We start from the raw sequence: 27,950 nt of genomic DNA, 5'->3' as shown, positions 1-27,950 counted from the left end.
AATGTTGTTTAAGAAAATGAAATGACAACCTAAAAGTTAAAACTTAAGATTTAATTTGCTTTTTAGGAAAATATAGACTAAAAATGATTTATTTACAGCACAACATAGTTTAAAATGGAAAAAGCTCCTGGCAATCATCAAGAGATGCAGGAAAATGACCATCAGCAGGTTGTGAATGAAAGAGAAGATATCATTCAAGAAGAAAGACATCTTCAAGATCACCTAACTCCTGAAGCTATTTTTTTGCCAGACCTCTACAACATTCCTTCATTTTTGCCTGTTAAACAGTTCAAATATACAAGACAGAGAGGTTGATAGGCAAGCCTTGGAAAGTGTCGATCCTTCGACCCAGCGAGTGCAAACAAGGACTCAATCAACACAAAGACCTTAGCTCATTTGACTGATTCAAGACAAGAGGGAATTTTTCATGTGCGTGGAACTGTTGAACAAAGTATAGCAATCCAACGGTATGGAAGTCATACAACGCCTTATGAATATATAATTGATATGATCCCATTTAGAGGTCAAGACAGAGGGGTTGACAGGCAAGCCTCGGAAGGTGTTGATCCTTCGACCTAGCGAGTGCAAACTATTACTCAACCAACTCAAAGACCTTCAGCTCCTTTGACTGATTCAAGACAAGAGGAAATTTTTCGTGTGCATGAAACTGTTGAACAAAGTAGAGCAATACGGCGTAGAAACTTTATAATAGAACAGTTAGATACTTTTTACAGGATGGATAGGATCCCATCTAGAGGTCTGACATCCGAACGGATTGAAAGATTCCAACATTTTGATGCCGACGAGTCCATGGTCGGTGAAAGATGTCTCGTTTGCATGAGTGACCTGCAAATTGGCACGTCAATGGTTCGTTTGGACTGTCACGTTGACCATGTTTTGTGCAAAACTTGCACAAAAGGTTGGTTTAAGGACCATAACACGTGTCCTACTTGCAGGCATGTTTTTAACTGAACATTGCATTGTTGGCGTATTCTTTTCGCTGATTTTCTAATAAAAACTAAAGAAAAAAAAACAACTATAAGTGAAACAAAAGTTAATATTTAAAATTTCTCTTCTTTTTTGGAAATAAAATAAGTTTATCTTGAAGCATCATTATGTGTTAAAAGAAATGAGCCATTAAGAATTAGAAGAATACATATAAATTTTTGATACTATAAACTTTCAATAGTTACAGTAACTAAATTTTTATTTATGTAAACAACCTATAACACCAGCCATGTAATATAAACACAGATAAAAGCGCATACAAAAAATACAAATAAAATAACAAACAACTATTTTAAGAAATAACTCATGATATTTAAAAGAGAGTAATTTCTAGGTTAAGGGAAAATTTTGTTTTAAATATCACTATTTTGACTATCAGTCATGATTAAGCATATATTATTGTTATAAATTTCACATATATAGTTTTATAAAACTTATAACTTGATAAAAAGTGCTTATTAAACAAAAAAAAAAAAGATTTTTAGTAATTGCAGTATTAAATAAACTATAAGCGTTTTTTAGTTGTTATTTAAGTTGTAAAATTTGCCAAAATTAGAGTTTTTAAATTAAAGTATCAAAAAATATATGGTTTTTTACATCTAAAACATTATGCTTTTATTTCTGACGAAATAAGCGAAAAAGTAGTATAAGTCTTATAACTGTTTGGTCGGTACAGGTTTTTTTACAATAAATCTTGCTAAAAAACCACTCATCCTTGAGATTTTTACCAAATGACATATATAGATGTAACTAGTCAACAAATAGTTTGTAAGAATAAACTTGCTAAGATACACGCAAAATAAGATGTCAAAACGTCAGTTCCGGAACGTGCTAACCAAAAATACTTTTTATAATTTTTCAAGCAATTCGTTGCAGAGTAAATTCTATTAAAAATCTTCATTTTATATATAAACAATTTTTTGTGAGTTTCCACTTGTTTTTATCAAACCTTAGTTACTAGCGTAGTTGCCAGAATTGTTTAGATACTTATTTCTTTCATATCATTTTTAAAGTAATTCTGACGTACAAAATATTTAAGTTGTTTGATATCGCCCAAGAGCTAAGTTTGACTGTCTTGAAATTAACGAATATTTAGCTAACAGTTGAAAAACTGTACTATTATGCTTTTCTCACAAACTTTAAGTTTACGAAAGTAAACTTATTCATATCTAAATACTAAATTTATGGCTTTTGCAACCAAGCAGAACGAATTCTGATATAGTGTTCTAGGTAATTCAAAAGGAACAATCAATTTTTTTTGTTTATAAAAGTTATTAAGATTTTTAAAAGCAGTAGTCTGCTAGTTAACATTTTGTAAGTTTGCACAATCAGTTAAATGTGCAAGTTTAGAGTTCGCACTGCTGCTTAAAAATAATAGTTAAAAACTTATTCGGGTTTACTGCTATGGTTTTGGTTTCTCAAGTGGCAATAAAGAATAATCACCACCTTGGTTAGCCTCGAAACACATATGATTTTAAACCTTAAATTTTGGCTTCTCTAAAATTTAATAATATTCTGCTTTTCTTTGATTACCCTGAGTGATTGGCAATTTTTGATTGCTGTAATAAGTAAAAGCTTATAAACAAACTCTTTTAAAACTTATGGTTTTGTAAACTATACTTCCGTACTAAAAACAGAATAAAATTAGCCAAATTTGTTATTTAATGCTGTTGTTTTTAAGATAAATAACAAATAAAGGTCTCTAGTCTTTACTTATTACTAAAGACAGGGTTGCCAAATTTTTTTTAGCAAATTTTCTCCTGATTTTTAAAAACTCCTCCAGGCTTTTTAAAGTACGCATTATTTGGTCTGTTTTAGTTTTAAGTTTAGTTTAAGGCTAAAAACTGTGTTAAATTGTATAAAAATATTGAAAAGATACTATTTATTGTAGTATATCTTATAATAATATATATGTAGTAACTTTTTTTATAAGTTATAAACTTATCTTTGTATTTTAAAGTTTTAATAAGTAGTATATATATCTTAGTTACTATTGCAAAAATTGTTGCAGTTTAAATTCAAACCAAAACCCATTTACAATAGATGCGTATTTAAACTCAAGTATTACCTCTTAAAAAAAAACCGAAAGACAGAGTGTTTTAGTGTTAAGCCTAATTGTCAAAATTAACTAGTACTAACTTTTTTTTTATTCAGTTTAATTATAATTTTTTCAAATAAACAGTTTCATTGAAATTAAGTAAATTAGGAAGCATAAACAGTTTTCAAAAGTATTACTAATTTGTTGAATTTCCAATGTTTAAAATTAAATCCAAAAGGACAAGAGAAAAAAAACATTTAAGAACTTGGAAATTGCAAACATAAAAGTATTGTTTTGCGCTGATAGAAACAAAGAAAAAGTTCTTATAATTTATAGTTTAAAACTTTTTATTAAAACGTCAAATATCTCAAAGTTATCTAATTTAGTACATCAATTAAGACTAAGAAACTTACTATTAAACCAAAAGTATTTTAATTTTCATTAAAAAAAAAATGATTTTACTTATAGTTCTTCTTAATAAGCTCTAACACAACTAAAACAAAGAACAAATTTTAAAAATTGACTTATCTAATCTTAAATAGTTCTAAATTTGCTTTAAAAAATACATACTGGAAAGAAAATTTACAGCTAAAAATTTCGTAAGTCACCTCTTTTTAGTAGTTTTTAAAAAACATATATAATTAATTAGTATGGTAGAAACTATACAATTATGGTGGTAAAAAAGTTATTAATTCATACAATGTTTTGATTGTAACAGTATTTGTAACAACGGGATTAAATATATTGGAACTTCTTCACAAATGAGAACAAAGTGTAAAAACAATAATTTTTATTATAACTATATCATAAAACTAGCATCAAAAAGTAACAATGAACATTATAAGTTGAACTAAATATTTTACCACATGCTCTAAATATTCAAAAAAATGTATTAAGTTTTGTTTTACAAAACACTATACAAACTGAGATGGGAATAATTAAAGTGTTAAATAATAAGTTAAAACAAAATTAGATTATAAGTATTAAAATTTTTCTTTTGTAACTGTTTAAGAACTCAAATAAGAAAAACAAACTTTTAAAACTAGGTACAACTAGGCTTTATTTTTTTGCACTGATTAACAAAAAAAAGCTATGATAAATCTTTAAAACCTTACAATTGTCAGTAAAATATAATGTAAAAATTGGACTGAAAATAAAGTATATTTCAAAACTGTACTTATAAAACATTAAAACTTTGTAAAATAATATATTAAGAGAGTTTAATTACAAAAAATATATATTCTCGTTTTTCCTTTTTTTACTTATTTTTAGATATTGGAACATTAGTGACCAGTAATTATACAGTAAGATACAAAAGACAGACAATTTCAAAAACACTAAATATATTTGGAGCACAGTAGAGTACAAAGCTAACAAGTGATAAGAGTTTACAAACATATACAGTAACCAAGTAATCAAGAGATTAATAAGACAAAAGTAATTAGTAAGAGTTAAAATCAAATAAGTTTACGTACGTTATAACTGATCTATAATAAATCTAAAAATAAATAAAACTTATTTTTATCCTAAGACTTACTCTAAGTAGTTGGCACAAATACTAAATATTGTATTGTTTTTTTGTTTTTGTATCTACATTTTGATATTATTTCAGCTTTTAAGCAGTATTTATTATAAATAAATTAGATTATAAATTCTCATAATAAAAGCTTTAAAAACTGATGGATAGAATTACTTTTCTCAAAATTTTAGTTTCAACTCTGTTGATTTTAAGTATTTTTTTAAATAAGTGTCTTTAAAAGCATTCAAAAAACATTGCAATAAATTTTACTTCAGCAGTGAACAGTATAAATGTTTAATTATATTTGGAGCTATCAGCAAGACAGCAAACTAAATAATAATTCATAACTACTTTGTGAACATGTATACATTTTTTACTCAGTTATATTATTTTATATATAGAAAAATAGTAGTTTTTAGTATTGTTAAACTTATTTAATCCTTATAATAAATACTAAATAACATTTATCTGGTAGAATTATTAACGAGAATAAATATAATACGAGTGTTTTTAATAAAAAAAATTTATACTTTTATAATTTTACAGCTACTAATAACTGCCTGAAAAAATTAAAACTTACGAGTCAAGATACTTTAGGAAAACGAATTTTCACTTTTTTTTTATTTTATCTTGTTTGATCATTTGCTAAAAGTTGCTTCTTATTTTGCGACACTTGAGAAGTTTTTTGAATACACAATAAATATTGAAAAACTATGAAAAAATACGATTTATTCAAATGAATAAATTTATATACATTTAAAAAGTTTGTTTTGTTTACCATAAAAAAATAACAAAAAACTATATTGAAGAATGAATTCTTGTTAAAAAGTTTAATAACAAAAAACACGAAAAAGTATAAATATATACAAGCTAAAATAAGCTACAGATAAATAACTCTACATATATTTTTTAAATAAAGCTAATAATTTATAACATATTTTAAATGTTTTATGTATTTTTATTATAACAAAACCGGTACAGTTTTATTTTAGTTTATTTAGATACCTTCCCTTGGTTTCTACTTTCAGTAATTTAAAACCAAACAAAGCCGCTGAAAGAAACATAAAAAAAAAACTTAAATACTTATGATAAATAAGTTTAACTTCTCTGTTTCAAAAAAAGATTATTAACAAAACTCAGTGCTTATACAAATAAATAAATATTTGTTTATAACTATTTGACGATGGAGAAGTTTTAATCGTTGTGTTATGTAAATATGCTATATGTAAAAACCCTAAATTAAGATTTAAGTTTTCTTTTTAGAGATTGAAAATCTATTTATTTAAACTTTAAAAGTAAAGCAGTTATAAGCAATAAATTAACTAAATATTTAAACTAAATCTACAATCATTAAAACGAGTTTTGTCTTGGTGAGATTTGAAAAGCAGTATACTAATGCTTGTTAAATTTGTTTAATTTATCACAATTAAACTTTAGAATCTAAAAACAACAAAAAAGAAATGAAGTAAACTTTAAACAAATACTAGACTGTATAAAAGTATAATGGTTTTTTTTTTCAACTCGCTACATACGGTCGATATTGTAATTATTTATTCATAACTTTGCTTTTTATGAAACTGCACATAAAATATGTTGCTGAGTTTCTTATTTTCATAAGTTAGTTTAAAATAGGCAAAAATTACAAAGCAATGATTTATAAACAAAAGTAGAAGTAAAAGTAGTAGTAGTTGTAACATTACGTGTATTTTGTTATTTTGTAAACTATAAAACACCAAAATGTAGATCAACACATTTCTTAATAAACTTCGCTCAACATTTGTATTAAACACGTTACTTTATAACCGCATACCTTGTTTTTAACTAAATTTTTAGTTCATTTTTGTCTTTCAGTAGCAATAAAAACAAATTAAAGTAAATCAATGGTACGAATTTTAATTAAAAAAGAAAAAAAAAGACAATAGTTATATCAAACCATATCATATTTTAGCTTTTTAATTGTACAGTTGTTTCAGTTACTAAAACTGATTAAAATTTTCAAAAGATAAAATTTTCAATTTTCAAACAGCGGAGTTTGCATAACTTGTAATCAATCAATAAAATTATTTTAGTAAAAGTTGTCTCGTATATTTTCGACACTGACGGAGTTGAATATAAATTTGTTTTTAGAACTATTCTTTTTTAAACAAATTGGCTAAATAAAAAGTATAATTTACAAAAACTAAATACTTTTTAAATACTAAAAAAATCTGTTATTCAAAGCACATTCAAACTTGTATTAATAGTATACATACCAGTGTACTAGATACTGTTTTTTAATTATAAAACGAGTACAAATTCTTTGTTTTCGATTGAATAAACACCTTTGAAAATTAAACTAAAACTAATAAAAGTTAACAGATCAGAAAAAAACTTTAAAAGTTACCCGTGGTGTTCAACTTAATAACCAATAGGATTTTTGTGTACCAAGTCCTAAGATCGAGTAAAATAAGCGTTTATTTTATTGTCCTTTTATTAATTATCGAACTAACTGAATAAAAAGCATATTATGTTTAAAAAGAAGACCATATAAATTTTGATTAATATATTAGTAGAAATTTGATATTATTTATCAATAGGAAAGTTTATGTTTGTTGTTCTAAATATATTAAGTCCTTTAATTCTATTCACAATTTTTATGTATAATACTTTTATATATGATTAATAACTGTTTATTAAACTACTGTGCTTTTTGAATTAATTAAATCTAGTTAATTAGTAATAACTTGAGTATATCATAAGTTTAATTTTCTCAAACCTTTTTCAGATAGTAAAAAAAAATAAACTTATTTAACAAGGTTACATATTTCTTTATTTTCACTATTAATTTTAGTGCTTAATAAAAAACTTGTTGTTTTTTGTTTTAAATTACAATTACTCACAAGGTTTTTTAACTATTCAAATAGTTTAGTTTTGTAAAAACTAATGAATTTTAAATTTATAAGATATAAAATTTGGTTTTTTCGAACTTTAAAAGCAAAGAAAAAATGTCGGAGTATAAATAAATATTGATTAAAGTTTTAAAAGTCTAAGCTTTTACCGATAAAGTTAAGGACTAATTTAAGTCTAAAAATATTTAAACCCGTTTTGTGATGATAGTACGTTAAAAGCTAATTTATCAATGTAAGTAATAGTCCGTATTTTTTCAATTTAGACCATTACCCATAATCCTAAAAGTTTGAAACAAAAACATTTCAATATACTATATTTAAACAGTAAATGTAAGTTTTTAAACAACTAATGACTGTTTTTACATCCCTACCTATTAGACGTTGACTAATCAATTATTTATAACTTTGCTTTAAATCTAGCTAAAGATTTAAAGTTTTTGTTGAGAATATAATTTTAATATGCTTAGTTAAAATAAAAACAAAGAGTTTATTTTAATAGTAAAACTTTTAGTTTTTATAATAATACAGTTATTTTTAACTGCATAAAAATTTAATGCTTATCAAGCTAGGTATTTTACGAGTCAATACGAGTTTTGCTGACTTAATGTATTTTATCTTATCGATCACTTTCTAAAAGTAGTTTTTTTATTATTTTACGACACGTAATGAGTTTGTTTTAATTACAAATTAAAGCCTTTAATAAAACAGATAAAACTATAAAAAATCACAATTTATTTAAATTAAGTTCTTGATAGACATTTAATAAAAGTTTGTTTTGTTTACCAATAAAAAATAATTAATATTTAAATATAACTGCTTGTTAATTTAAAAATTTTGATACCTATGAAAAAAAATACTAATGTAAACACAATTAAAACGAGCTAGTTACAAGCTAGTTACAAAAATATCTGTAAAGATTTTAATAGAAAAGTGTTTTATTAATAAAATGAGTCTGATTTACTATAATGTATTAATCTTAATTAAGTTTTGTTACCAAGTATCTGAAAACAATTTGTATCAAATTTTCAAGTATAAACTTTTTTAAATTCTTATAAATGTTTAAATAAATGTTGATTAACTTATCGATCGGTATAGTTTATGTTTTAGCTTTTCTAAATTGTTTGTAGCTGGTATCTTTAAAATATTCGTTAATACTGTTTAATAAATACTTACTATAAAACCGTTAATATTACCAACTTTAGTAACAGAAATTTGATAGTTTTTACTTTTAATTATAACCATACTTAGCAAATGGTAAAGGCAATTAATTGAAACGAATTTTTTCAATTAAATGAGTTTAAAAATCTTTAATTCAACAGTCGTTATAAACGATCGTGAAAAAATTTCAAAACAATTTTTTCCATAAAAAACAGTTTACAATAACTACTTTATACTGGATATTTATAACAATATGTTTATTTATATTATTCTGAATAAATGAACTACGGAAAAACTTTAAATAAAAAAATATGCTTAAGAATAAAAGCGTATTTTGAAATGATATTGGTTTAAATAATTTACAACTTTTCAGTTAAATGAAGACTAACTCTAATGTAAAAATATTTAACCATTTCATGTAAAGATTAAATTTTTAGTATAACGTGTAGATACTTATATAATTATAGCCAATTTGTGTAAAAGTAACCTAAAAAAAAATTCAGTAAAGTTAAATTTAGCAGTGGAGTTCGTAATACATCCAGTTTACTTTTTAAAATAAAATAAATCTCTAGGCGTGTTATTAAATTATCCATGACTTTGTTTTGTATTTAATTGTGAATAAAATGTTGCGAAGTTTCTTAATTTTGTAAGTTTTATTTTTAACAGAAACATTTTATAGAGTGATATTAAATCGAAAATGGTAGTATTAGTTTAAGTTAATATTTGTTTATTGTAAAATGAATTAAATTAAACAAAGTTAACACATAAAAGTGATTAAGTAATTAATTCTGTTCTTATTCATTTTTTTTTGTTTTTAAATACTTAAATTTTAATTTAATAATCTAAAATTAATTTGGTTTCAACTGATAGAACTCTGTACTTTTATGTGTTTATTTAGCGATAACAAAAACTATTTATGAGGAAAATGCATAAAATTAGTGTCATTAATAAGTCAAGAGAGCAAAAAAAATATTTTTTTTACGAAAATATTTGAGTTTATTTTGTGTTTTTATTCTTCAACAATGGTTGTAGTGGAATTTATTTTAGAAAAAAACAAGAAAAGGTAAAAAAAAATAATAGTATAACAAATATAAAAAAAAAACTCACAGTAGCATGTAAACCACAGTAACAAAAAAACCACAGTGTAAATTAGTTGGAACAAAAAACTAAAACAAATGTATTATAGAACTTATGTTTTTTTAATAAATATCAAGATAAAACAATAACGACTAATATACGATTTGGAAAATATTTGTTCAACAATTTATATAAATTCACTTCAGCAACTAAACCAATACTAAATTAATAAAACTTGTTTTTATTAAAAAAAAAGAGAGAAATTTATTTTTAAAGGAATTGTTTTTATTTAAAGTTTATTCTGTTGAAATCAAATTAAAATGATTAACTTTTCGTTTAAAAGATAAGTACGAAAAGAAGTCATTAATAAAATAGTTTAAAATCATATAATACCATTAGTAATTGAGATCTTACAGCTAAATTTATAAACACAATAGATTTTAATTTGTGCTTTGAATTTTAATAAAAAATTATAGTAACTTTTTAATCTCATTTTAACTGAATGTATTTTAAAATGACAAAACTTTAATATAAACATTTCAATTAAAAAACATCATATAAGTTGAAGCAAACGTACAAAGCTGAAATTGTTATATAAATTGTTATAAAAAAGTTCAGATACTGCATTGCAGTTAAATATTTTATTAAAAAACAGTTATATTATATGTAAATTAAATATTTCATATTAAGATATGAATATTGTTAACTAATAGTTTTTGATTTTTCAAACTACATCATAACTAATAGTTAGGGTCAGAAATATCAGTTATTTTTTTACCGAGAATTTCCTGTTCATAGTTTGAAAGTTGAGCGACAAAATTTCTGTTTGGTCGAAAATTTTCCTTACACTGCTTCATATGACTCCATGCTTGCTAATAAAAAACATTATATCATAATAAAGTTTAGAGGGATAATTCAAGTTAACAGGTATTAGTTTGTGATTACTTATGTTAAATTTAAAATATTAATGGTTATCACTAAAACAACGAAAATCTTAATTTATTTCTAAAAAATAAGCTAGTTTGAACAAAGACTTCAAAAACTTATGCCTGAAGTTCTTATAAGCCAAATGTTTATAAAGTTATTGAATTCAGTTTAAAATTGTGTTTTAGACATTACTTAATGTTGATTCAAAAATCAATATAGTTAAACAAATAAAAATTAATACTAAGTTTAAGATATATATTTACATTTAACACAAACAATTTTTTACATTTTTTATCAAACTAAGTTAAAAAACTAACTTTAAGAGTCCAACTATAGTACTTCATTGTATATAACAGGCAAGCTGTTATATTTCTACTTTTTCCATTATCTGAAGATATTAGTACTGTTCTACCTTGTTTTCTATTGATGTCTGGAAAAAAATAGTTGAGCTTTAAAAACTAAGGTACATTTAATTTTAAAATAAGTTACAATTTTTAATATTTGTTTAAAACATAAGCACTTGTTTAATTAAAATTTCTAGCTCAATCTATAAAATTTACAATGGCTGATATATAAAAGTTGTTTTTATTAAGTAACAGGGTTGCCACTCATTGAGCCAAAAAATCTTCCCTGAGTGACCAAAAATTTCCCTGAGTAACCTTAAATATCCCTGAGTTTCCCTGAGTATTTTTCAAATCTTAAAACAAATTTTTAAGAATTACATTGAAATTTGGATCAAATTTTTAAGGTTTAACTCTTGAATTTCGGTCAATAGGGCTTTTTTTAAATTATCTGCAGTACAGTGACCTAAAAATGCTGAAGTAAAATATTGACAATGTACTTTTTTTTTCTTCATGCATCTCACCACCAAATCTAGCTGAGTTTTTTGCAAGACTTTATTGAAACACTCATCAAATGAAATGGAATAAAAAGACGAGCACAAAACTGTTTTTTTAAGACATCTTTAAAAAAAGGGGCTATACCAAAGTTTGTTATATATGAATATTTGGTTCTATTCATGCAGAACTTTTTTGTAATTTCACTATCAGGAAACATGGTAGTGAATAAAGTGTTATTATTATCGCAAGAGTTTCCTGACCAGTTTTCTTTGGTACACTTAAGAGCCCAATAAATTTCAGCAGCTGTTGAAGAAGTTGCAGCTGATATACTAGTTGAACTATTAGCCCCACCAAAATAAGAAGTAATTGCATTATTTTTACTCTTAGAGGCTTTCAATTTAAGATGTTTTTTCGACATACTGTGCAATTTCAATGCCCTTATACCCATGTTGGATAAAGCCATTGGTGTATCATCACCACACCACTTACATTTAAACTTCTCTTTGTCTACATCCTCAAGTAACCAATCTTTGAAGTCTTCATGGTTAAGCCAACTTTTTTTAAACAAGGTTTTAAACTGTACTTTACTCATAATACTTAAAAAAACTTTTAAATTAAATCTAAAAAAAAGTTGTAAAGTATATTAAAACATTCACACTAAAAAATTAATTACCATTACTGCTACTACTTTTGAAATGATTATTTATAAACAAAAATTTAACCTCTATCTTTTTAACAAAAGTAATACAACACTAATCTGTATTCATTTTAACTTTTTTTACTGAAAACAAGTAGTTGTAAACAAATAACTTTATTATTTAAAAAATAAGAACTAATAGTACAACATAGTGTTTTTTAAACTACGTAAGTAACTAAAAATAAAAAGTTTATTAGAACTTTTCAATGAATAGTTAACAACAACTTTCATTTCTCTAAACTGTTTGATTTTACTTAAGTAAATATAAATTTAAAACTTAAAAAAACTACAATGTTAATACTAAGAATATTGAAGAACTAGCCGCAAGGTTAAAAAAATTCTAAATAACCACTTAAATAATAAAAATTACTACTTTTGAACAAAATATTGAAACTGGATTAACTAAACCTCATTCTAGACTTAGAAAAAAAATTCCCTGAGATTTTTAAAAACTTCCCTGAAATTTAGAGAAAAAATCAAAACTTCCCTGAGTTTCCCTGAGTTAAAAGAAAAATGCCAAAATTCCCTGAGTTTCCCTGAGATTTTCTACAGTTTAAAAATTCCCTGTGATTCCCTGAGTTCCCTGAGTGTGTGGCAACCCTGAAGTAAGTACAGTATCTAAATTAAACTCAACAATTTAAAACAAAAAACCTTTAAAGTAGTTATTTCCTAAAAAAATAGAAAAAAATATGTCACAAAAATTTAGAATATGTGCCTTTTAAAATTTTTTTAATATTTTCATCATATTTTCTGCAATAAAACATTTTCTTGTATATTTGTTTAAAAATATTACTAATTCTTAATCTTATACAAACAAAGAAAACTTATAAAAAAGTTGAAAATATTCAAGCAAGTTTTTTACAACAACCAACAACTAACAAATGAAGTCGTTGATTTCTTTAGAATGTTCGATTAAATTTGCATCTTTATCATCTGCTATATTGATTAATTTGCTATTTTCACATTTGTTTGATATTTCTTTTCTGTAAATATAAAAGCTGTGTTAAAAGAACTAGTTTTAAGCTCTCTAGTATTTTATTTAATCTAAATTTTAAAACAACGTAAGATAATAATTTTTGTTTGAAACCATCTAACTTTAATTAAGTCGTTAATGTGCTAACCTAAAGTATGTATCATAAACCCTTATCACTTTGTTTTTATGATAAAAATGTATAACACTATATGGGTGTTTAACTTAAAATGTCTTTTTTTATATAATTTTCTTTTAGTTTGGTAAAACTAGTTTGAAACAAAGAGAAAATTAAAAATTTATAATAGAGTATTTACACCAAACTAAATTCTTAATTTTTGATAAGCATTACTATTATAAAACATAACTAACAAACATTAATAAACATTTCAGTAAAAAGTTCAGTAAATACATTAACTCTTAACTAGGGGTTGGGCTTGTATTCATTTGCGGGCCAGACTTCTTATAATAACTTTTTGGGTTACTTAGTATTATAAAAATATATTGTAACAACTATTAATAAAAACTCTTCAGAAACAATACTGCATACAAATGATCATTTGATAAGCACCACTGAGTAATGGAATTCAAATTAGAGCATTTTCAAAGTATATTTTTATAAAAAGTTAGATTGGTTTTAACAAAATATTTTACATCTAAAATACACGTGGGCTATACGTTGTCTACCCTTTCTCTGAAACAGGGTTTCCCAAACATTTTTTCAAAAAACCCCTTTAAAGAAATTAAATAAGCTATTGCTCCCTTCGACATTATTACTTAAACTACCATTGAAGAGGCCGAAGACCTTTTTTTTGCTCTTCATCATCAACTTCAAAAAATCTTACGTAAGTTACAAATTATGGTCATGTCGCCCCTTTACTGCTCATGGCAAGTTGACCACTTTGAAAACCCTTTTCTCTAAACTAAGTCAACATAAGCACATAAGGCTTATTAAATTGGTTTAAAACTATAAATATAAATATATTTAAATAAATAAAATATATACTTTGAAAAATGTAAAGCAGATTGGTTTCCTATACAATCATTCCTTAAAAAGCATACTTTGCTATAAGGAGGCAATAAATAATTAAGTGGCAAAAAAATAAATGGGTAATTAACTGTGTAAATGGGGTGATTTAGAGACCTAATTGATGAATCTGTTGTGTAAAGTTAGTAAACTAACACTGCACTACTTGCTTGAATTACAAAGTTAATTTTAAACTTTTTAAAGTTTTTGAACCAGATATAATTAGTCAATACGGTAATTTATAAAAAAAAAAACTAAATCATAAAGTTAAACATTAATGGTAAGATGAAGTATGCATCAACATTTATATGCTTAAATAAAGCATAATAAGTAAATTAATAACAAACTAACTCATATAGATGAGTATTAGTAGCAAGATGTATAGTAGCATCTACAACTAAGTTTAGATGTTTGAATATAGTGTCATTTGTATTATTTTAATAGCAAACTAACTCATACAGTTCAGTATTAGTAGTAAGATGAAGATTAGTATCAATATTCAGATGTTTGAATATAGTATCATTTGTAGCACGTTGATATGAACCTACATACAGCATTCCTTGTATTATCTCACATGGGTACGTTAGAAACTTGTCTAATTCCTATTTATTTTAATAAACATTCAATTAATCTATAGCTGTTTAAAAATCAAAACATTTTGTACTTCTACGCTGAAAATACCTCAAACAACAATCTAAAATGGCTAATTGAGAAAAAAACCAAGCAAAGCATTTAAAAACGAAAGAGATGTAGTTAGAAAACTTAACAAAACTTTAGGATTGTGTTATACTTCCAACAAAAGAAAACTATAAACAAAAAAATGTTTAAATAAAAACCCTTATCAAAATAAATTACACATTAAAGTATACTATTAGCGCAGGGGGGTCCACCTTGATTTTACGAGTTGATCTTATTTTATAGAGTTTTATCTGAGCTATCAGACATTTCTAACCGCTTGAAAAAATTTAAAGTAATTGTTGAGATATGAGCGATCAAAATCGGTTACTTCAATAGGTTCCCAATAGAATGCCCAAATTAAAAACGCGAAAAAGTATTATTTCACTAAAATCTATCTTCTCCTTTATTTTTTAAGCAATTGTCTACAAATTTTCACAGAAAGTGTATTATTAAATTTTAAAAATATTGAATGCAGGTATTTTTTTAATTTTAGAAAATAAACTTTTTATAAAAAAAAACCACTAGTTATTTTTTCTTTTTTTTAATAAAAAACTTTTATTTTTTAATACTTTTCGAATTTTGTCATTCAAAGTCATTTAAACTATAGAAGGAATGTTTCCTGAAAGTTTGAGGTTTCTAGCTAAAAAATGAAGGAGAAGATAGAATTTTAGTGATTTTTTTAATTTTCAAGAAGATTGACACCGCAAATTTGTGGTCCATAGTTTATATCAAAAACTTTTTACAACAAAAAAACTTTTTACAAAAGTAGCAATAACTCAAAAGTAGCAATAAGGTTTTTTATTTAATAAAAACTGACTGGTAGTTTGTACTTGAAGCATTCATTCAAGAACAAATGTTATTTTCAGTAAAAAAATGTTGGACCCCCCGCCACCTTTGTCCTTAATTTTTTAAATATGTTTTGTTCTAAGAGCACTATCGAATATTTAAAACACCAAACAACAAACTCTTGGCATGTAGATAATTTTTTGCGTTCTGAGAAAAGGGTAGAGCGCAGAAAAATGCTCGTATCCTCCTCTTAATATTTTCACTGGATTTTTACTCCCCTCTTCAGCAAATAAATTTGCTAACACATACGCTGGATCTGATGACATTTGTACAGCATATAAACTTTTTTTAGTGTAGTTTTAACTTTGCATAAATTTAGTTATATAAACTACAATAAAAAAAAATGTTTCAACTGTGCTTTAATTTAAACTTTACATTATAATAAAAAACTATATTATAATTTGCCATCATAAACAATAGTTGTTTTTTAACAATTCAAGGTAAAATATTATAAAAACGTATTTAAAAAGGTATAAAACTAAAAACATCCTTTTCAAAACATCTGAGTCATTGAAATATGTATTTCATTTCAATTTGAAGACAAATCTTGAATATATGTTTAACTTGCATTACCATATCATTATAATAGACATAACTAAAATCATCAACTTCACAACACCTAAAAAGAAAAAAACTATCAAAAATAAAACAATGCAACCAATTATTCTCAAGTTGATTTTTGATACTATCATAACTTACATAAATCAATGGTTTATAGTTAAGTCGATTCACAAATTCAATAGTGTGTGATTATAAAGTCCATTGTAGTTTGTTTAAAGTCCATCATGTAGATAATCGAAGTATTGTTTTTAAACAGAAAATAAGATTAAATTAACCAATAGATCAGTTTCAAGCTGAGTTTTGGAAAGAAAGAAAAAATATCAAAAGAATCACAAACTAAAGTATAATAATAAATAATGTTTTCGAATCCAACAAAAATTTTTAAAAGTTTCAGTGGATACATTAACAAATAATCAAAAAGTTAGTTTAAACTATAAAATTTAATTTATCATCAGAACATCTTGGCAGTCAGAAAAACTTTTTGTTAAATTTTATACGAAAATAGCATAAAAACGATACATACTAGGTTTCACTAGTAAAGCATTAAAGTAAATTGACAACATAAAAACTATTTTTAACTACAAGTTTAAGGTAAACACAAAAACTGACCAGTTTCACACTGTGTTGATTTGCAGTTTTCATCATAGACAACCACGTGGGTCTTGCATTCCAGTTGTGAATCGTAAGGTATGAAGAAGTGACCGAGATCTGTTCTTCTTGATCTCCTGGCAAGAACAATGTGTCCTTCATCGTACTCAACATCTGTGCGCGCGTCTGTGGATACAAGAAGTTAAAAAATGTGTATATAAGTGTTTATAATTAGATAGTAATAAATACATGTAAGTAAATCACACTATGTAAGCAAATCACCAAAATTGTATAGAACTTAACATATTATATATAAAGTGTATAAAAGTATCAGGTAGTATTTATATACCGTTTGCACCTAAGAATATATGAATTAAGTTTACTCATTTACTTATTATTTTATTTCACAAACGTTTTCAATACGTACAAGTTTTCATATTTGGTGATAAACAAACTTGAAAAATATTTGAAAAGTAGACAGTTTAAAAATAAATTAAAATTTTTTTTACATATGAATACATAATTTAAACAAATAAAGTGTTGTAATAATTTAAACCATGTACATACATCATAATCCATTTATAACTATTTCAAACTTTGATGAATGAATTTAGGTTACTCATTTCATTCTCATTTTTATTTCACAAACGTTTTTCAAACTAACAAAGTTTATTTTTTAAGTGATAAAAAAGTTTGAAAATATTTAGTGAGTAGACTGCTTTGAAAAAAAATTAAAAGTATTACAATACATGAATAAAGAATCTTAACAAATAACAATCTGTATCTGTTAAAACCCTAAAACAGGCTTGCCAGATGTTCTTGGCAAAATTTATCCAGGTTTTTTATATTCCTATAAAATTTTTTAAATTACATATTTAAGGGTCTACTTTTAATTTAAAGTTCTAGTTTTCTCAGATTTTATTGTGACTTTTTTTTTTATTTCTGTTTTTTTTTTGTGATTTTAGTTTAAAATTCCTGTTTTTTTTTAATAGTTCAAACTCCAATTTTTTTCGGGTTTTTCAAGCCTAAATTTTCAAATTCCAGGATTCCAAGTTTTTTAGCAACCCTGCTATATTCATACATCATAGAACATATGAATATAGGATTTAAACAAATAAACAATTGTATAAGTTAAAACCCTATGTAAATACATCATAATTCATAGTGTGTCTGTTAGATGTTAGAATAATTATTTATTTACTATTAATACATTAGAGTTAATAAGCAAAAAAAAAAACAAACAGTGAGAATGCAAAATTATTGAAAGGCATGTTTATTTTTTAATTGTACTACTTTAACCTGTTAGTAAGATAAAACTCTTACAACTCAATTTTTCAACGTAAGTTTGTAGCGAGTAGTTGACAAGTTAGTTTGCAAACTTGAAGAATTACACTAAATAACTTTTGATTGTATAAATGTATTGTTCTTTGGTGTAAAAGCATTAAGAAACATTCATGTACCATTTACACCTAAGAACATATGAATTTTGGTTACTCATTCACTTTTTGTTTATATTTCACTGTGGGTATATACAAGAAGTTGAAAAATCATTATAAAGATGATTATAATTAAATAGTAAGTAATATGTGTACGTAACCGATGCAATGAACTTCACATATGAAAAAAATTTTTGTATAGAATTAATAATAATAAGAAGTTTTAAAGGTTTTAAATTAAAAATGTTTGGAAAAGTGATTTATTATAATTATTCTATGTAAGCAATCGGTTTAAAATCTGTTGAGAATTTGTTTGGTTTATGGATTAAATTCTTATATGTATACAGTAACCTCTCGGATCTTTACGCACTCGTGACGTTACGCACTCTCGTTTAGTTACGCATTTCAGAATTATATAAATTTCAGAAATAAAAATTTTATTTTTTTTTAATATTGCAAAAATTAGGTTTATTGCAAAAATTTTTAACTTAAAATATGTCTTTGAATGCTAATACACCTCTCTATATTTTTAGACTTTGTAAATTTATGTTCCTTGACTAATTGATAAATATTTAGTTATACCCCATTATATCAGAAATTTTGTTAAAAATAAAATATTAAATCAAAATTCTGAAAGAAATATGACTGTGTTTAATAATAAAAGTATAATGAAATAGTGAGAGTTTAAAACACAAAGAAATAATACAGCAGTCTTGCCCTATATATTAATAAACACTTTTTTATAATTGTAAAGAAATGCTTAATTATAAATTAAATTTGCTAAGTAGAATAAAATCTAAATGTCAAATATAAATAAAGATTAAGATAAGTTATACTTATTATTAAAATAGTAAAATTATTTCTACCCGTATTATTATTTCAAAGAAATTCAAATCCTTTTTTTTATATATTTATAGTTTTATCTGTTGTTTTCATATTTATAAATAAAGTAAACAAATAGTTAAAAGTGGGAAAGTGCCCAGTCTGCTTTTAACTAGAAGCAATATTAAAAAACAGCCATTATAGTGAGTATAATTGGTACCTCTCGTTTCTTTACGATCTCTCATATCTTTACGCACTTTTTCTGTGGACACAATGTGCGTAAATAAGCGAGAGGTTACTGTAAAATAAAATGACTGTATGAGGTTATTTCAGGTTAAACATAAAGTAAATAGAAAAGATAAATTTAATTATGACAAACTTACTATATCTGTTTAGGTGTCTAAAATTATAAGCTAAATGTAAAATTAATTTTTATGATAATTTTTTTATAATATGGCCGAAATAAATACTGGCTAAAAGTTTTTTTATAACAAACAGTTGTAAAAAAACTGTATTCAAGTGACAAAAGTGTAACAAAAATGATAAGAAAGTTTCATGGAAATAAATTTAGACCTTTAGATGATTCAATATTGGCTTGGTGTGAGATATTTATAGAGTAATTTTGCGTTTAGGGTTTATGTATAAACAAGTAAAATGGCATTTTTAGTTCAGTAAGTTTATGGATTTAGAATTTGGTTCTGAAAAAGTGAAAAAAAATTAACAAATATAACTTAATTTATTTCCACTTATTAATGGCTTCTGTGTGTTAATAACTCAAAAAGCATTGTGAAACATAAGTGTTTGTTTATGCTTAATATAGTTTACTGAGGGAATATTTGCATGCAAAAAACTGTTTTATTGATTTTAAAAATATATATGGATTGAATTTAAATTATTTACTTTGGCATATGATCATTTAAATGGATAGTGTAAAAAGCAATCAACAAGTATGTACAGCCTAACTAATGTAGTAAATAAAGAAGAACATACCAAATGACAACAAATAATTAGGGTCACTGATAATTTGGTATACATTTTCCTGGTTGATTATATTAAACAAAGTTGTCGGTTCTATCATTACACTGCTTGACATTCTTTTGTTGCTTTTTTAACTAACTTATGAAAAATATTTAGAAAACAATAAGATACACCTTTAAATGAATGTATTAAAAAGAATTCTACAGTGTAAATATATTTCAAAAGAAAAAGACAACACTTTATACTACAAAAATTTTTTTTTTGTAACATATTTAATCTTAGTAAAATAAGAGTTTTTAAAAAATATGAAACAAATTAATCTTATTTACAAATGAACTATTTTATGCTTAGTTTCTACATGCTACAAAGTTTAGTAAAATATTTAAAGATAAGCAAAAGTAAAATTTTTAACATTTAGTTAATTACTAATAATAAGTCATAATGCAAAAGTTAAACTAAATATGTAGCTAATAAGTTATGAGTTATAGTTTTCATTATAGTTAAGTCTATATTGGGGTAAAGCACTCTTTATTACAAGTTAGTCTTACTTTAAATATCTTTAGTGAGGCTAGCAATTGTTTATTTTTTTACTGTTTTATGAAATTCAAATAAGGCTTGATACGTTAGTATACAAGGTGACAGACTAATAAGTTTGTTATTAAAGGACCTAGCTGAAAGTAGTAATAATTGACACTCTTTAATAAATCTTTGATTTCTTTTTTTAATAATTTTCAACAAATCATTCTTAAACTTTTTCCGGCTATTCTTAACTTATTAACAAACAATCCTTTTTTTTGTAAATTTTGTTTAATTAAAAACAGTTGGTTTTTTTTTAATGGTTAATGGTCATTTTTTTTTGTTTTTCACAATAAATTTTTCTTAAAATTAAGGAATTTTACCAGAAAATTTTAGGTCAATCACCTAAGAATTAATAGAAGAAATATAAATTTAGTCAATTTAAACTGTGACAAATCTAAATTAAAGAGTTATTTTAAAACTTTACTAAACTAATTGTTCACAAAATTAATTAAAAGTGTATATTTAGAAAGAATTAAGTATATAATTTGAGATTTCAAATAAGTACTAATACAAATTTATGCAAAAAAATTCAACTCCCCCTTATAGCTTTAATGTTAAAAAAAAATCCTAAAATAACTTCAACTTAATACTAAAATTAACCATTATCTCTGTAATTTGGAAAGGAATACACATAAATATAATAATCAAAAACTTACCATAATTTTTAAATATTACAGCTTTAAAACAAATGCAATAGATTGAAAATACATTAGTGATATCTTTATCTACATAAAAAAAGTTCTGTGGAAAACAAAATTAACAAAAACAGCTAGAATTTTCATATGGCCTTAATAGTTTTAAAAACGCTAAAAACTACTAAAACTAAATATAACTGTAAACATTATTATCTCTGGGATCTGCAAATGAGCAATTTTGATTGAAAAATTTTAAAACAGTTATTTTACTAGTATACCTCTTTTAAAAAAGACAAAAATGTTATTGAATTACTTTTCTCAAATTGATATTATATACAAAAATTAATGCTAAACAGCTTAATCAAAATCTAACAATTTTTTATAAACTTTTAAAAACAAAGATTTCAATTTTATTCACTGCAAATTGTCATCATGTCTTGAGTTTTCAGAAGTTAAATTGTCATGTAACAGCTACAGACATTTTTTTTAAAACTTCGAAGTTGTACCAAACTAATCCCAACATTTCAATTCAAAAAATAGAAACATAAATGGCAGAGTAACTTTTGGTAACTGATATTTTGCCAATAAACAAACAAACACTTATTTAAAAGAAGTTCATGCTTGATTATCTATAAAAACCTAATCTATAAATTTATTCAGGAAGTAAAAAAACTTTAAAGTATTATTACTGAAAAATTTTGGCTAATTTCAAGTAAAAGTTTTTTTAATTAATCAAATGTTTAATAACTTACTTAAAAACTTTTATAGCGTTTAAATTTTCAAGAACTTTACAAATATTGAGCATTTCAAATAAAGAAACATTTTACCAGTATTTTGAAAAAGAAATATTTAGTCTGACACATCGAAACCCTGTTGAATAAAAACATTATTTTAATAAACTTTTCTTTAAATTAAAAATATATTTTACATACTTTAACCAAATAGGATATATTTTAATACTGTTTATGTTTATGTCTTAACTACTTGGTCTCCAATACCTTACTAATTGACAGCTTTAGTTACAAGTAGCTACAATTATAAGTTACAAAACTATTTCCTAAGTTATGAATAAAACACACTTTGAATAAATGCAATATACTTTACTTAAATAGTAATTCTTAGTTTTGAAGAAAGAAACTATCAAATCACGACACAAATAAAATCTATAAAAAGTATTAAGAATCGTAAAGTTATATAAAATACTAACATCAACTCCGCGATGTAGACGTTTTCTTGAGTCTTGAAACTTGCGAATAAAACGTTAAACTTAATCGTAACTTGATCGTAACTCGGAATAAGTAAGCAACTAAATAAGCAACTAACGCGTATTTGAAAGAAAAGCATGTGAAAAGCGGAATGAAATTAACTCCCTTGAGTTGTTTTGGGAATTGGTATAATTGTTTTGAGAAAGCTTATCATTCATTTTATTGTTACAGAAAATTCCGTATTTGTTCACACGCTTTAAAATAAGAAAATGAAATGTTAATATCATTACAATACCATCTTCAAAGATAAATGTTAAAAAGATTTTATTTTTATCTAACATGAAGACAAAAGTTTAAATACTCATTTTTATTAACTTGCTGAATTTATATTTAAAACATTTATTTTTTTAAAACATACTTTTAAATCTAGTCTTACAAAATAGCATTGCATACTGTTATAGCAGCTTAACAGAAAAAATGTACTCATATGTTTTGCTGCAGAATACCGAAGCAAAAGTTTATCGAACAATGTAGAAATCAAGGCAACATATTTTGGTAAACGGACGTGGAGTGTGTTATAAAAAGACTATTTTAGATAAAAAATAGGTTATTGACATCAAAAATATATAAATCATGTTAAAATTGGTTTCTCTACCACTTTAATAAAACTATTTAAATATTTTAAATATCAGCGTGATTATTAAATTAAAAACGATAATCTGTTAACTCTAATTAATTCTTTTATAATTTTAAATTGACAATAATAAACACTGTAAGAAAAAAGAGATTCTATTAGTTTTAAAACCATAGCTCTCTCTTAAATATAAAGTTTATTAACAAAGATAAGTGGTTTTATAAAAATGTACAAAAAGTTTATTGAATACAGTTTTTTTTACATAGTCAAAAAAACTGATCTTAAAGTCATTTAACATAAAATTTTCCCGGTTATAAATGTTTATTGTATTAGACTTAAAGATTAAAAAAAAATTAAAACTGTTTTAAAATAAAATATATTTATTGGTTCTCTGTTTTAAATAGTTATCTATAATTTTATTTTAAATTTAAGGAACTCTACTTATTATATGGTACTAACTTTAAAAAGTTTTTTTAAACACTGAACGAAAAGCTAAAATGAACAAAAAAAAATGTGGAAAATATTCTGAGATAATTTCAAATTTAGCAGTTTACTTGAAAAATATTGGTTTAGAGACTAAAAGTTACTATAAAGCATGTTTATATAAACTGTTTGATAGTAATACATTTTAATAGGCTTAATATGCAAATAAACTACTCATGTAGGGCTTTTAGAAAAATATTAACTAACATGCATGGTCAGAAAGTATAACATACAAAAGTAAAGTTTTAAATATTTTTATTTATATTTCATCTGTTTTTTATGTGTCATTCAGTTTAAGTGACTTGATTTTTTGTTCTTGGTCCAGCTGAAGACAATAAACTTGCATTTATAATAATCAAAGTCGAGTTAAATGTAGTTGCGGTGTGGTAGTTGCAAGTATAACTTGGAAGTGGCAATTGCTATTGGGAGAACATTATTTACCAAGAAAAAGCTAACCCAAACTTTAAAAAGCTTTCGGCTGTTCAAAACAGGTTAGATTCCGATATGCTAACTTCATAAAACTTTGAAGATTGTTTATATAAAAATGAGACTAAGCCTTCGAAGTATGTTTGTAACTCAAGAATCAAAAGTTTTGACTTTAAAACGACTTCCGAGGTAATAACAATGCCTGGTGTGTATTAACTATACTTATAAGAAACTTCTGCAGCTATATATGTGTAAAAACAAAAGGGTTGCTTAATCAAAATCGGCGAATTTGTATCTTACCCAACTATTAGTAATTCTTTTAAAATTCAAAAAATTTTGAACTTACTTTTTATTGTTAGTTATATAAAGATTTTGTAATTTTTAGTTGTTACTTTTAGGTGGTTATATTTTTACACTAGTTTTTTGTAAACAAAATTCAAAATTATGTCAAGATTATTTTTGGGCTTTTGTTTTTTTCTGTATTGTACGTTAAAAAAACTATTATATTCAAAACATTTAATGATTTTAGTTCTTAGTTACACGAAACATTTGTTCTACTCTATGTTTTATTCTTATTTTAAGTCACTTATTTAAAAGCCTTTTCAAGCGGGATAAGTTAAGTTTACTTAAATAAATTATACCTAATTATACACATATGCATATGTAGGTTCAATGTTTAAAATTTAAAGATAAAATAAAAAACTTATGTTGTGAAAACAATACGAAAGGACATTTACAAAGTTCACATTTAAAAGGTACGTTTTAAATCTCGGTATAAGTAAGATTGAAAATTGTATGAAGTTTTTTGAAAAGTTTAAATTTATAAATTTTAATATAGAATAATTAGTTAAAAAACTTGTTTACTAACTCTAAAAAATTTGAAAAGACTGCATGTAAAAATAATAGGAAAGTATTACAGTTATTTATTTATAAAATATAAACTTTTGTTTAAACTACACGTCAAGAACTTTTGCCTTCTTGCACACTATTTCAATGTGTTTGCTGCTTTAGGTGAACAATTTTACAAGCAAAAAAGTTTTACTACAAAGTATAAAGTATAAATATAGTTATATAAATTAAAACAAGTTTAACATTTTAATTAAAATTTAGCAAGAACCACGTGAAATTAGATATTTTAAAGCTTTTTCTGGTTTTAAAATAAACGTCATATGATATAGACCAGGGGTTGGCAAACTGCGGCCCGCGAAGGGTAAATCTGCGGCCCGCGAGCACGTTATTTTTTTGAATGGAATGCGGCCCGCAAAAGAAAATTTTGTGGCCTGCGAGCATGTAAAAGTGGCCCGCTGAGCAAAAATATATTTCAAGTAATTTTTTTTTGTTAATTCGATTTAAATTGTTTAGTTTGGTTTTAATTCTCTGTATAACATTTAAAAATAATTAGAAGAAGTTGCTACTTTAATTTAAAAATGAAAGACAGATTAGCATTCTAACAGGATATTTTTCTGAGTTTCATAATAACTTCTATTTTACAACAGAAAGTAATTATCTGAAAAAAGAGTGCTTGAATTTAATAAGTTAGTTATATTATAACTATTTATCAAATAAACTAAATGCAAATGTTTTCCATTTTGTACAAAAGTAATGCACAGTAATTGACTAAAGTGTCATTTCTTTATAGCTTACATATTCTTTCCAATATTTTTTATACTTAAGTTTCTTTTATACATTTTTTATTTGTAAATGTTATGTTTTAGTGTAAAAACATTTTAAATAACATAGTAATAAAAAAAAAAGGTTTATTTAAGTTTTGTTTTGACACATTTTAATTTTTTAGAAGTTTTCTTTGCACTTGAACTAACTTATATGCACAGCAACTTAAAAAATGCTCATATCTTAAACCACTTTTTATAAAATATTTTAGTTAGTTTAAGTTTAGTTTATGCATAATTTTCTAAGTTTGTTTTTTCTACATGTAATATCTAAATTTGTACAGACACAATTAAAACAATAAATATGAAATAAACAAATATAGTTTTTGTTAGGTACACATTTTCATTTTTCAAACATTGATTTTGTCAAACTAAGTTAACTTTTATGCTTTGCATATCAATACACACATTTGCTGTTTTTTGGAGCTACCTATTTAATATAAACTAGACTTAAGGATAGTTTATAAACATTGACACACACTCAGACTATCACTATTTGAAGACTTCAAATCTCAGGTCAACTAAGTCATTTTATAAGTTTTTGGCTAGAATTGTTTTTGTATACAAAAATATCTGGAATGTTTTTGTTAATTCAGGCTGGCTTTTTTGCTTAAAAGAGTGGAAAATTAAACTTATGATGTAAGTTTAGCTCAACCCAAAGTGTTAGTTTCAGTTATAATATATGTTATGTTATCAAGTTCAAGTTTTGAACTTGAAAATTTATGCTTAAAAATTTCGGAAAAAAACTTGAATTTGAGAATTTTTGAAAAAGCCTGGAGTTTCAAACAATTTTTACATGTAAAGTAGTGAAATTTCGATTTGACACAAAAAAATTAGCAAATAAACATTTCTTTATTAAAAACTATACTAAAGTAGCTTAACAGTGTTTTTTTTAATATTGATATACTTTATAAGACACTTTTTAAACTTTATACTAAAAATGAAAGAAGGAATTGTACTTCTAAAAACTTTTGGTGCATTGCACCTTTACTTGTAAAATTTCACCGATTTGTGTTTGAACTAAACTAAGAAATTATACTAAAGTGTCAAAGTTAAAAAAACATCTCTAATAAAAATTCTCAGATGAGCAATAGTTTTTCTATCAGTGCTCTCATGTTAACATATTGATTAAAGTCATAATTTGATTTATGCGACTTTATAACCTTAATGCATTTCCTAAATATGACTTTTTGTTGTCATTGAAGAAATGAACAAAAATTTTTCATTACTGTCAACGAAAATTCTTTAAAAAAGTTTTCAATTATAAACGATATCTCATTAATAATAAATTTTGCTTCTTTATAACTTGCCAAAACAACTTTTTTTCTGATAATTCTGTAGTTACTGAAGATAATCATGTGCTTCGTTGGAACTGACTTTGGTGATTTGTTTTTTTATCGTTTCTCGCAATAACTCCTAACTAACGTTTTTTCATTCTTGTAGCTCGTCTTATATTTTACAATTACTATTTTTAAATTCTTATTGCAGATAAAGAATTGCTGTAATGCTTAATAAAAAAGAGGTTTTTCTCTTCGCTAATGACTCAATTAATTTTTATACTTTTGTTAAAATTGTTTAAGAAAGTTAATTGTCCATTCCAGCTGACATATATTTTTTTGGCATGTAGTTTGTTTACTGGTAATAAGTTTCGTTATTTCTTTATGTTGTGAAATTTGTTAAGGTGAATAAAAGTAAAACTTTTCTCTAGTGTAACTAAAACTAAAACCAAAAGATTATTTAAATGTCACTAAAACTAAAACTGCGGCCCGCGTAAACTTTGTAAACTTGAAATTTTGCCCGCGACCACCAACTGCCTGCCGACCCCTGATATAGACTCTAACTATAATTGTTTTCTTTATGGATCATAATCGAATAAAAAAAAGCCTAGTTTAGACAATAATTTTAGTATTGTCTTAATTTTTTAGGTACATTTCTTTACAAAATAAAACAAATAGCAACTTTCTATATGCAAGGACTGTAAATAAAATAAACGGTTGTAAACAAAAATAAAAAATAAACATTTATAAACATTTTTTGTTTTTACTGTTTTGTAATTTAATTCTAAATACTAAAATATTCTTATAGTTTAAATATTTAAAACATTTATTCATAACACTAATACAAAAATGTAACTGTTTAAAAATATAAATTTGAGCGAATAAAGATCCAAGTGAAACAAGTTAACTGGAATAGAAAATAATAACAACAACAATTTAAACAGTATTCTTTCTTTATTACTATTATTTATTATTACTTTATTA

At 24.4% G+C, this 27,950-nt stretch overlaps 1 protein-coding gene across 1 annotated transcript; it reads right to left on the bottom strand.

Annotated features, from left to right (window-relative positions):
* Nucleotides 1-13,025: 13,025 nt before the first annotated feature.
* On the bottom strand, nucleotides 13,026-20,172 carry LOC145841145 (serine/threonine/tyrosine-interacting-like protein 1). Its single transcript, XM_082948516.1, has 6 exons — nucleotides 20,070-20,172; nucleotides 16,839-17,007; nucleotides 16,287-16,291; nucleotides 15,792-15,910; nucleotides 14,602-14,750; nucleotides 13,026-13,134 (listed from the first exon to the last, which is right to left on the bottom strand). The coding sequence occupies exons 1-6, from the start codon at nucleotides 20,170-20,172 to the stop codon at nucleotides 13,026-13,028; spliced, it is 654 nt and encodes a 217-aa protein (XP_082804642.1).
* Between the last annotated feature and the right edge of the window lie 7,778 nt (nucleotides 20,173-27,950).

The sequence above is a fragment of the Thalia democratica genome, chromosome 7 (genome assembly GCF_965202585.1).
Source record: "Thalia democratica chromosome 7, ktThaDemo2.hap1.1, whole genome shotgun sequence".
Lineage (NCBI taxonomy): Eukaryota > Metazoa > Chordata > Thaliacea > Salpida > Salpidae > Thalia > Thalia democratica.
Note: the sequence above shows the minus strand (reverse complement) of the source record. Positions and strands in the feature narration are given on the sequence as shown.